This window comes from Camelus ferus, chromosome 11, assembly GCF_009834535.1.
Source record: "Camelus ferus isolate YT-003-E chromosome 11, BCGSAC_Cfer_1.0, whole genome shotgun sequence".
NCBI lineage: Eukaryota > Metazoa > Chordata > Mammalia > Artiodactyla > Camelidae > Camelus > Camelus ferus.
This window is the reverse complement of record NC_045706.1, coordinates 25,831,538-25,844,274: the sequence shown is the minus strand read 5'-3', so window position 1 is coordinate 25,844,274 and position 12,737 is coordinate 25,831,538. Positions and strand designations below refer to the sequence as shown.

General features: G+C 36.0%; 1 protein-coding gene and 1 non-coding gene across 7 annotated transcripts in view; one reads left to right on the top strand and one right to left on the bottom strand.

Annotated features, from left to right (window-relative positions):
* The window catches only part of CWF19L1 (CWF19 like cell cycle control factor 1), a 28,063-nt gene that overhangs the window by 9,506 nt on the left and 5,820 nt on the right, over positions 1–12,737 (bottom strand). For 4 of the 6 annotated variants that reach the window (XM_006182919.3, XM_014557794.2, XM_032491104.1 and 1 more), the window contains 6 exons: positions 12,395–12,609; positions 10,137–10,255; positions 6,378–6,462; positions 4,678–4,818; positions 3,658–3,772; positions 2,812–2,891 (listed from right to left, as the gene is read on the bottom strand). In XM_006182919.3, the coding sequence (XP_006182981.1) occupies positions 2,812–2,891; positions 3,658–3,772; positions 4,678–4,818; positions 6,378–6,462; positions 10,137–10,255; positions 12,395–12,609 (755 nt within the window). Of the gene's footprint in view, positions 1–2,811; positions 2,892–3,657; positions 3,773–4,677; positions 4,819–5,916; positions 6,053–6,377; positions 6,463–10,136; positions 10,256–12,394; positions 12,610–12,737 lie in introns of those variants that run through there. The other 2 variants (XM_032491106.1, XM_032491107.1) reach the window with 2 other exon arrangements.
* TRNAA-UGC lies at positions 1,969–2,040 on the top strand. Its single transcript has one exon. It is a non-coding gene; the product is annotated as a tRNA-Ala (tRNA).

The window sequence follows — 12,737 nt, the reverse complement described above, 5'->3', positions numbered from 1 at the left end:
CCCACAGCTCACATCCTACTCAAAGGTGGAAAGCTGAAAGCATTTCCTCTAAGATCAGGAACAAGATAAGGATGACGACTCTCACCACTTTTATTCAACATAGTTTTAGAAATCCTAGCCACAGCAATCAGAGAAGAAAAAGAAACCAAAGGAATCCAAATTGGAAAAGAAGTAAAACCATGACTGCATGACATGATACTATACATAGAAAACCCTAAAGACACCACCAAAAAACTACTAGAGCTCATCAATGAATTTGGTAAAGTTACAGGATATAAAATTAAATACAGAAATCTGCTGCATTTCTATATATTAACAATAAAATATTAGAAAAGAAATTAAGGAAACAATCCATTTACTATCACATCAAAAAGAATAAAACACCTAAGAATAAAACTACCTAAGGAGGCAAGACTTTATTTGGAAAACTGTAAGATGCTGATGACAAAGCTGGAAGATGACTAAGATATACCATGTTCTTGGACTGGAAGAATCAATACTGTTAAAATTATAATACTACTCAAGGCAATATACAGATTCAATGCAATCCCTATCAAATTACCAATGGCATTGTTTTTCACAGAATGGAACAAAAAATTTTTAATTTGTATGGAAACACAATAGATCTGAATAGCCAAAACAATCTTGAGAAAGAATAACAGAACTGGAGGAATCACACTCCCAGACTTCAGACTATACTACAAAGCTACGATAATTAAAACAGTATGGTACTGGCACGAAAAGAGACACATAGATCAACAGAACAGGATAGAAAGCCGAGAAGTAAACCCACACACTTAAGGCCAATTAATCTACAACAAAGGAGGCAAATATATACAGTGAAGAAAAGACAGTCTCTTCAATAAGTGGTACTGGGAAAACTGAACAGCTACATGTAAAAGAATGAAATTAGAACATTCTCTAACACCATATACAAAAATAAACTCAAAATGAATTAAAGTCTTACATTAAATGGATTAAATATAAGACAGCATACTCTATAACTCCTAAGGAAAAACATAGGTAGAACACTCTTTGACATTATTTTCTTTGGATCTGTATCCTAGAGTAATGAAAAGCAAAAATGAAAAAATTACATTTTTAATTAAATTGAAAGCTTTTACAGAGCAAAGGAAATCATAAACAAGACGCAAAGACAAAGTATGGAATGGGAGAAAATAATTGCAAACAATGCAACTGACAAAGGATTAATTTCCAAAGTATACAAACAGCTCATACAGCTTAGTATCAAAAAACCAAACAACCCAATCAAAAAATGAGCAGAAGACCTAAAGAGACATTTTTCCAAAGAAGGCATACTAATAGGCACCTTACACCAGTCACAACAGCCATCATTAAAAAGTCTGCAAATAATAAAAGATGGAGAGGGTGTGGAGAAAAAGGAACCCAACTACACTGTTAGTGGGAATGAAATTTGGTGCAGCCACTATGGAGGACAGTATGGAGGTTCCTTAAAAAAACTAAAAATAGTTACCATATGATTCAGCAATCCCCCTCCTGGGCATATATCTTGAGAAAACTCTAATTCGAAAAGATACATGCACCCTAATGTTCATAGCAGCACTGTTTGCAATAGCCAAGACATGGAAGCAACCTAAATGTCCACCTACAGATGAATGGATAAAGAAGATATGGTATACATATATAATGGAATATTACTTAGTGATTAAAAAAAATGCCATTTGCAGCAACATGGATGGACCCAGAGATTATCATAGTAAGTGACATAAGTTAGACAGAAAAAGACAAATATCAAATGGTATCATTTATATGTGGAAACTAAAAAACAAACAAACAAACAAAAAAAAAAACACTTATTTACAAAGCAGAAATAGACTTACAGACATAGAAAACAAATGGTTACCAAAGAGGACAGGGGGTGGGGAGGGATAAATTAGGAGTTTCAGATTAAGATATATACACTATTACATATAAAATAGATAGGGGGAGGGTATTGCTCAGTGGTAGAGTGCATGCCTTGCATGCAGGAGGTCCTGGGTTCAATCCCCAGTTTCTCCACTGAAAAAAATAAATAAACCTAACCGCCTCCACCAAAAATAAGCTTTAAAAAAAAAGCTTTAAAAAAGGACCTACTGTATAGCACAGGGAAGTATATCCAATATCTTGCAATAACCTGTAATGGAAAAGAAGCTGAAATAGAATATATATGTATGTGTCTGTGTCTGTGTCTCTGTGTGTGTGTATAACTAAATCACTTTGTGTATATCTCAAACTAACACATCATAAATCAACTACACTTCAATTTAAAAAAACATGTTCACACAGAGACATTTTGCAAATGTTCACTAATAGCTGTAAAGCGGAAACAATTCAAATGTCCATCAACTGAATAAATAGACAAAATGTAGTCTATCCATACAATGGAATACTCCTTGATGAGAAGAAGGAACAGAAAACTAACACATACTACATGACTGGGCCTCAAGAATATTATGCTAAGGAAAAGAAGCCAGAGACAAAGACCACACATTATATGATTCCATTTATCTGAAATGTCCAGACAGAAATGGAGACAGAAAGCAGACTAATGGTTGCCCAGGGCTTACGGTGGGAATGGGGACTAACTGTAACTGGGCATGAGGAATCTTACTGGAGGGATGAACATGTTCTAAAACTGTATTATATGATAGTTGTACAATCGGTAAGCTTACTAAAAATCACTGAATTGTACACTTAAAGTAGGCTAATTTTATGATTTATGTAAACTGACTCAATAAAGTTAATAGAAAACATCTCCTTCTCTGTAAAAGGTCCATGGAAGTAACTCACATGTGTCCCAATGTTGACCACCAAATGCTTTTCCACTTCAGGGCTGGCAAGGCAAAACCAGCAGGGTCCTGGAGGCTGAGCTTCATGTGGAAGAAAGACAAATGTTAAGCCCTCCAGCATATAACTACCCTATAAACTCAGCCCTGTCTGATCTCTATCCTGCAAAGACTGGTACAGATACAGCACTGCACGACAGGCTGGGTCTACTTGATCCCTGCCCCCATCAGTATTAGCAATAAAACTAAACCTCTATTAAGAGTTCCAAATTTGTAACCAATCCATAGGTAGGTGATCCACAAGTGATAACCACATATTGACTACAACAGCATGTAACTGGCAACCAGCTGCAATTAAAGAACATTCAACTGGGTGTCTGGAGCCCCAGTTCTAGTTCCACTATGCCACTAGCTAGCAACATGACCCTGGGAGTCAGTTTACCCTCCCAAAGTCAGCTTCTTCATCTTTGAAACAAGAGGGTGGAGAAAGAGGATCTCAATGAAACAGCCATAAATCTTGTCTACTAGTTTGATTATTCTATTATTTTACGCACCTACATTGGTTTTGTAGGCTTCTAATCTCATGTTTGACAGACACGAAGGAAAGAAGCTTTTTCCATAGTTCTTACAGAAATAGCCTTAGCCTCAAAGTCAGGCCATATCTGAATTTAATTTAATTTAATTTATTTATTTTAAAAATTCTATTCTATTCTATTTACTATTGGTCTAATGACTGAATATACAATCTTCTTCTGCCAGAAGAGGCTTTCTTAGCAATGCTGCTTCCCAAACAAGACCCAAAATAATAGTTATTGTTCAGGTAAGAGACCTCTGGAATGGAGGTACTTACGAGGTTTGCGAGGCTGCTTTGGGTGAGGAGAAGATTTGCTCTCTCTGCCTGAAGATGAACGCTTCCTTCCTTGCTTTTCATTTAAATCAAAGAAATATTGACAGGCCGATTCCTCCTGGAATGGCCAAAGGTAGAAGAGTAAACGTTATTAAACTAACTGTTACACCGTCCACATACAAGGGAACATTCTTGCCATGCATGTCATGTCTATCTTTCCTCCTGGCCCTTGCTGCGTATTCTAGAGAAGAAAAGTATCTTCCCAATCCTGATGCCTGGACTCTCAGTCATACTTCTCAACACTTGTCCAAGCTACCACCAAATTCACCCCTTTGGAAAAGCAAATTAAAATGCAAGTTATGCAGCAATTCTTGTCTAAAACAGAACAGTATGAAGCCACCCAAATTCCTTTTCCTTTCTCTCTCAGTATGGCTGTAATGCAGTCTTACAATTTCACAGGTCAAATAACTCTTAACTGAAGTTTAATTAAAAAGATAAGAAGACTGCTCATAAAGAAAAACAGTCTGAGAAAGAAGACCATACATACTAGTAAGGGAACTTGATGGTCTTTCTTTAGTGAGGGAAAAAAAATGAATTTCAGAAAAGTCTACTATTAAAAAATTTCTTCAGAGTGAATCTCATTTACCTATTAGCACTCATTATAAAATAGCAAATTACACTGCTACCAAGCAGTTAGATACCTGCCTAAAAAGTTAATAGAGCTAACTTTAGACAAGGAAAGACTTCACATGTGTAGCCCTAACATATGAACCAAGTTTAGGCAAAGAAAGACTTAAAATATGAAACTGTTAACCCCAAATTACCATTTAAAAAAAAACAAACACTGAACTTTCTTGAAACCTACCAAGGCTTTCTAACCACCGCCATGATTTTCCAAAGAGAGCAAAAAAAGATTTAGATTCTGGGGATGAAATTTGTCTTATGAACTAAAATATAACCAGGAAAAGGATGCTACAATGGGCAATCCTGCCCAGAAAATGCCACCTCTCAATCAGAACATACCTCAGGAGCAGGAATTTGCTTTCCTACGGATGCTTCCTTTCCAGATTTTCTGTAAGGGTTTTCAGTGACGTCTGGAGGCTGTTTCACCAGTTCTGCTGCATCCATTAGTTTCATAGGAATGATACTGAATGCATAAAGATACTTTGGAGAAAAAAAAAACATAAAATTAAGGGAAACACTATTTATGCAAATACGATCAACCTATTTTATTGTGAAAATTTCACATAAAGCTTCAAAAACTGAGCAAGATTAAAAGAGCAGCAACCAACACATCTGTGGTTTACAATATCCACAGCAATGCCATTTTAGTGATCTCTGAAGGCTGACGAAGTAACAAGCAACTAATCTAAGCCCCAGCCCTCACACAAAACAATTATCACTGCAAGGCCCAGAAGGACTTGCTCCATAACCCTTCAAGACAAACTACTTCTGTTTCCGAGTCCTTTATCTTTGTGTACTTTGTCAATAACGACTGCACTGCCATTCTTTTTTTCTTACGAAAACTAAATTGGACAACCTAGTGTTTATCTCTGATTTTATACAATTTCTCCAATATATGCTGATAAATTTTCTTCGGGACTAGTCACAAAAAAGTAAATATTCCCATAAATATCTAGAATCTTGGATTCATGGCACAAATACTGAAAACTTGACATGAGATATAAATAGATGCTTAACCTCACTACCAGGGAAATGCAACTAATTAACAATGGTATATGATCTTTGTCTATCAGGATAACAAAAACTGTAATAAAAATTTGACACTACCCAACAAGAATGTGGATAGAAAACAAACTCATACACTGCTGGTTAAGTATAAACTGGAACAAAAATTTTGAAATGAATTTAATAACACTAGCCAAATTTTAAAATGTGCACTCTTCAAGAATGCATTGCTTAGGGCTGAGGCTAACATATCCCTGAGAGTAAAGCAAGAGACTAAAAATACTATGAGTGATACTCAGTCCTGAAAGGGCAGTTAAGAAAATTACAAACTCAACTTGCTAAGAACGCACTGGGCTCAAAAGCTTAAGATATTATGGAAAAAACAAAATATGAATTTGCTTATCTTTTGTATGTACATTGTTTATGACATATTATAGTGGGATAATCTTCAAATTACTAATTTTCCCACTTGACTGATTGTTCTGATCTTAGCTATCCCAATCCACAATATCCTGCTTTTGGCCCATGCTACAGATTAGAAATGCTCTCAGAGAAGTGAGGAAAACTACATACTTTTCTGGTATATTCTCTTTTCATTCTCCTGCACTGTTTTTCAGTACAAAGATAGATTCCAGGTATCACTAAGATTTCCCAGCGCCAAGGAGGGCTTAGGTAAATCCTTGGGAGGATTTTATTCTTTCTGCTAAATGAAGTTGCTAAAAGAAGCAAAGCAAGAATACCATCAAACTCATGAAAAATACCTATAGAGGCAACCACATAGATGTGAGAAGAAAGGAATATCATTCTTTTGAAATTCTGCCTTTATTCCATTGGGCCAATTTGCCCATACCCTTCTCTAAAATAGCCTACAAAGGGCCCACGGAAACCTGACCTTTCATTCCTGCATCATTACAGAGAGTAAAGTCACTGAAGTGCTGGGACATAAGAGAGTATCTGAATGCTAAACTGGGCAAGAGGAACATTTATCAGGCAGACAATGAATATTAACCAACCACCAAAAACTCAAAATTTACCTTTTTCTTTTCTGGATTTCCAACATTTGCCAGAGCTATGAATCTGGTGGCATGCTGTGCATTTTCCTGCAGAACGATGTGGTTTCTACAATATATTTGAGAGATAATAGGTTACCAACAAACACTGCTTTTGATCTGCAGTTATGAAATATGTGGACTCCGTGAGGCTATGAAAAGAGCACAGGTCCCAAGTCCATCACCACCAGTAACAATTTCAGATGTTGCCTGTCCATCTACTAGGATAATCATCCCTACTTCCCAGTGCTTGTTAGGAAAAATTGAGATCACATATCTGAAAAGCACACACACACACACACACACACACACACACACACACACACACACACACAAAAACCAACAACCAACTTTTGGCTTTAAAAGAGTTGGAAAATTGGCAAAATAATTGCTGGAGCTAGATGATAGGTTCAGGAGGGTCCATCATACTATTCTCTCTTCTTTTGTGTAATCAAAGGCTATAATAATGAAAACCAAAAAGAAGTGAGTTTTAAGTGCAAAAAACATGCTTCAAATAGTAATATATAGTATAATTTCATTTTTCTAGGAAAAATATAAAAATACATGAGTGTCTACGTTTTTTTTTTAAAAAAAAAATGAGAACTGCATATACCAAAATACTTTTTTGAGCTTTTCTGTTTTACAAGCATTCTACATTAAGCAACTATTATTTATAATTAAAAGAAAAAAAATAATGGTGTTATATATATTTCTTATATTTAGTGAGTTGACTATTAATACAGATATCAATCCTTAGAGTTCTTTACTTTCCTTCTGCTATAGAAATTTCCTGAATCTGTCACAAAATACAATTTTATCTTTAAAAAAGCTAGTATAAAACCATTTTAAATAAATACACAAATACATGTTTTATATTCACAGTATTGAAAGCAAATAAACCAAAATACAGTCTGCCTGCTACAACCTGTTTTTTTAAAGATAGTAAGAACATTCACTGTTGACAAATGGGACTGATGTCAGTATATGGTGAAAGTCATGCTCCTTCGTATGCAACTTTCCCCAACTTTTAAAGATGACTGAAACAAGCTTACTTACAATTAAAAGTTTTAACAATATATGAAGACATTAAGGAAAAATAGCTACATACCCTGAGAGTAGTGACCAGTGCAGCAGCCTCAAAAACTGCTAACAGTATCCACTGTTAAACTATCTGAGAGTGGTAGCAAAATAATGCACACACATCACCCATTACCTGAAAGATGTCCAGGTCCTAATTCCCATAACCTGTGAATGTTGGCTTACAAGGCAGAGGGTAACAAAGGTGACAGATGGGATTAATCAGTTGCAAATCAACTGACCTTAAGATAGATGATCCTGGATTACCTGGGTAGACCCAACATAATCACAAGGGTCCTTAAAAGTGAAAGAGGGAAGCAAAAGAGAGTCAGAGGGGAAAGTGACTGTAGAAGGTGAGAGTAGTAAGAAGGATGCAACCAGAGCTGGTGGTTTTAAGACAGAGCAAGGGGCCATAAGCCAAAGAAGACAGGTGGCCTCTAGAAGCTGAAAAAGGCAAGGAAACAGTTACTCCTAGAGCCCCCAGAAAGGAACACAACCTGGCCAACACTTTGTAGCCCAAAGAGACCTGTGTCAAATTTCTGACTTACAGAACTGTAAGATAATAAATTTGTATTGTTTTAGCTACAAACTTTGTGGTAATTTGTCATAGTAGCAATGGAAACTAAACCAGCAAGGAAACTGCAAGTACAGATAAAGAAGTTGTGAAGATGTTTCCCTCACTTATTTTAAAATAAAAATGTCTGATGACGAATGCTACCACTGAAGGGTATTTTTAATATTATAAATTGCTTTTCAAAGTTGGAAGCATAAGACTCACAATGCAGGATGCAAAGCAGGGCCTGACAGAAATTTTAAGTGCAAATGCTGATGTAGATTTAACTATGCTAGTATTTTTATTATGGTAGTTATGACAATTTTTGTTACAGCTCTGGTTTAAAAGTTGTACAGGGTTTTTTGCTGCTTTTTAAAGAGCTTTATTAAGATCTAATTCAAACACCGTATAATTCAACAGTTTTGGGTATATTCATATATATTAAACCACCACCACAATCTAATTTTAGAACATTTTCATCACCTAAAAAAAGAAACTCTTTATTAGCCGTCACTCCCCATTTCCCTCCAACTAGCCCCTGGCAAACACTAGTCTATTTCCTATCTCTATGAATTTGCCTATTCTAGACACTATAGATAAATGGAATCATATATGTGGTATTTTGTGTCTGGCTTCTTTTATTTAGAATAATGTTTTTACAGTTCACGCATATTGTAGCTTATCATCAGTACTCCATTCCTTTTTTTTTTTTTAAACTGAGTAACTTTCCATAGCACAGATATACCACTCATTATTTATCCGTTCATGAAGTGATGGACATTTGGGTTGTTTTCACTTTTTGGTTTTTACAAATAATGCTGTTTGAGCATTTGTGTACAAGTTTTGTGTGAACCTATGTTTACATTTCACTTGCAACAGGAGTGGAATTTCTGAGTCATATGGTAAGGAAATACCAAGTATTTTGCAAAGGAGCTGCACCATTTTTTATTCTTACCAGCAGTGTATGAAGGTTCCAATTCCTCCACATCCTCACCAACACTTATTATTTGCCTTTTTGATTATAGTCATCCTAGTAGGGTGAGAAGTGGGATCTCATTGTGGTTTTGATTTGGATTACCCTAATGGCTAACGATGTGAGCATCTTTTCATGTGCCTAATGGCCACTGGTTTATGTTCTCTGAGAAATGTATATTTGGATCCTTAAAAATAGAACAGGGTTTAGGGGGGAGGGTATAGCTTAGTGGTAGAGTGCACGCTTAGCATGCACAAGATCCTGGGTTCAACCACAAGTACCTACATTAAAAATAATAAAGAAAGAAAGAAACAAACAAAACCTAATTACCAGCCCCACCCCACCCCCAAAAAACAGGTTGTGAGTGGCTTGTCCTGTAAGCTTTCTGCTTTTAGTGCACGGTTTTAAAGAAGAAGTTTTTCTGGAATGCATATACGGAGATATGAAAAAAAAAATCTGTAGTACCTATAGTTATATCTTAGGCTGTGGAGTACAGGGAAAGGGTAAGTTATATTCTTTTTGCTCACCCCTATGTTTTGAACTTTTAGCAACATATATATGGCTTTTGTGTTTAAAAAAAGTTTTCAAAAATTATTTTAGGGATTATCCATGCCCCTTACAATGAAGATAACTCAGAGTTAACTTAGCTGTATAACTTGTAAAACACTAGTTTTATTTTCTCTGCAATACATCCTTTAAAAACCCCACCTCCAAACTAAACTGAAAAAAAAGAGAGAGAGAGAGAGGGAGGGAAAAAACTGATACAAGTTCTTGATTTCCAAATTGAAATACTTCTAAGGTGATCATACTGAATTTAAGATTATAAAGAGTACTGTTTAACCTGATCAAAACAGGACTTACTGTACTACATCAAACTATGGTGATGAAACCACATTGTCAACTGAGACCTTCAAAACTTCAAGGAGCTCTACTATATCGTCCAATCCCTTGCATTTCAAAATAGGAAACTAAACTCAGAGAAGTGGAATGATTTGAGAGTTGACTTGTTTCATGCCTGAGTAACTAAAAGGAACCAAGCTGTTATAAGGCTGAAATGAACATGAGAAATTTACACAGAAAATCCAAGGCAAAATCTTCAAAAAACCAAAAAAAAAAAAAGAAGAAAAGAAATTCTACTCACCGATATGGAAGTCTCTCATAATAGGTCTTTTCCAAAGCAGCAAAATGATATCTTGGTTTCAAGCCTGTGGCAAGACTGGAGATCAAAGCAGAGCCAGATTTTTTGGTATCTACTTCTCCCTAGAAAATAGAAACACAGTCACCATAATCGACTGATGATTTATCAATAAATACAGAGAAATAAGGCACTCTGAAATGTCTTCGGAATTTACTTGTGGCTACAAATGTGGGCAGTAGGATTTACATCATGAATTCCATTCTTATGGCAATCAGAAAACTCTCGAACACATGAGGGGAACTGGGCTATTATGAATGCAGAAATAGGAACAACTGTTGGAAGCCAGGTTAAAAGGGAAGGTAACTCCTCCATATTAACACCTAAAACAAGGTTTATCAAAATCTTTTTTTGGAAACTAAGTGCTGTCTCTCTGGAGCTCACAGATTGCTTCTGTAATTTGCTTAAGTTCCGACAATACAGAAAATCAAAATTAGTCGTTGCAGAAAATCAAAATTAAAAGCTAGCTTCAGGGCCCCTAGTAGCCATTGAATATATGGCATGGAATATTCAAAGACTTCATCATGTAAAGCACACAAGCCTTTATTTTGCTTCTGTCAAGGAAGGCATGGTTTCTGAAAGGGCACAATCACACCCTTGTTACAATGTTTGTAACATAAAATTTGTCAAAGCTAGGCTTGTTCCCAGTACATCCCTAGCTTCCACTAACAACAAATTGTGTGATCTCTTATCCATATTATTTATGAACTTCATTCTAAGAGAAGATATTAGCTGCAAGTAAAGAAATTACCAAAATTAATTTTCCGCTAAATAAATCAAGAACTTCCTTTCATTTTATGCTTGCTTCCTTCAGGTTTCTACTAAAGGGCAAGGAATTAGCCTTGAGGTTAGCTGAAGTATTTTAGAGACTGGTAAACTATACTGTTTTCTCTTCTATGTATATGTTGCATGACTACTTATAAACTTTCATCAAAATCAACTTTAAACTGAGGGGGAGGGTATAGATCAGTGGTAGAGCATATGCTTAGCATGCATGAGATCCTGCATTCAATCCCCAGTACCAAAAAAAAAAAACCAGTACTGCCATAAATAAATAAATAAATAAATAAATAAATAAACAAACAAACAAACAAACAAACCTAATTACTCTCCTCCAAAAATAATTTTTTAATCAACTTTAAACAAAAACTGTAAACTTTTTTAGCACCCCCAAAATGAAGCAGCCTCATTCTTTTCATTCTTCCTTACAGAATATCCCACGTGTTTCTCCTCTCCATCATCACTGTAGTAGTTCTTCTCTGGATCTTCCCTAGCTGTGCTGTATCCTCTCTATGCTATGCTTGTATTCTAGTGGAAGAATAACCACGGGTTTGTGGAAGGGGAAGAGAGCATTGTCCCTTCTCCTTTCAATATCCTGATAATGCCTGGTATTTTGTTGGCCTTTCTGGTCATGGACACACTGTGTTAAAGTTGGCAGAAAGTGGTCTGTCTACTAGGCCCTTTTCTGGATCATCACTGGTAACTTTGCATCTATGAATTGGTATTTGTCCTAAACATTTTCCTTCACTGAAGGTCAGTCAGTTGATACTTTCTGCCCCCACATACAACCTTTCAAGCTCTTCCTTAAGCTTATTTCCACCCATGAAGCTCCCCATAATAGTTGTCACTCACCAATCTGGCATACATCCTCTTCCAGATTGCTTATAAAAATATTCAGATCAAATGCAATGGCTAGCTCTGATACATTCCAACACTAACGCTTTCCCATTACAGAAGTACCAAGTTTTCAATTTAGTTTCCCATCTTTAGATTACTATCCTCAATCTCATAATGATTCCATGTTTTAAAATATTTTGATAGCCAAAAAGATATAATCTGGAATGGGAGAGAGGAAATAATACTGCAGAGCTGCTACTAGCTGTAAATTTTTTCACTGAAAGATAGTGACCCCTCAAAACATGTGAAGAAGCAGCTTGAGAAAGGGTAGTTGAAATGGACAATATAATTTAAAAAAACATTCATTTATAATTAAGACTTCACAATCTCATCTGTGAATCATGCTTTCATAAGATCAACTTTTACTTTGGTCAGCTGATATAGCTTTAAGTATTCTGAAAAAATTCACAAAAGATTTCCACTGAAAGGAACTAAGAGCTGAAATACTCATACAAAAAGCAAAAAAAGCTCAAATTAAGCCAGCGCAATTTGCTTTTAGAAATTCCAACCAAACAAACACTACTCACAGAAGAATTCCCAAAGTTCCCCACATACTTGGGCCATGGGGATGTGAGCAAGATATCAACACCCTTAAACTGGGATGTTGAACACAGCATTGTTCTCAGGGAAGACACATCCTTGGGACTAAAACTGTAACCTGGGACCAGCTCATTTAAGGACTCCATCCCGCTGAGGTACACAATCTGCAGCCCCGAGCTTCCAGTGAAGATACCCTTACGACCTGTGTTCAAAGAAAAATGGACACGTTTTAGTCAAACTGCAGAATGAAATGTCACTCTGGTGATGAATCTCTTGCCCCATGCCATGACTCTCCTACCTTTCTGCCTTTCCTAAACTCTCCTACAGCCA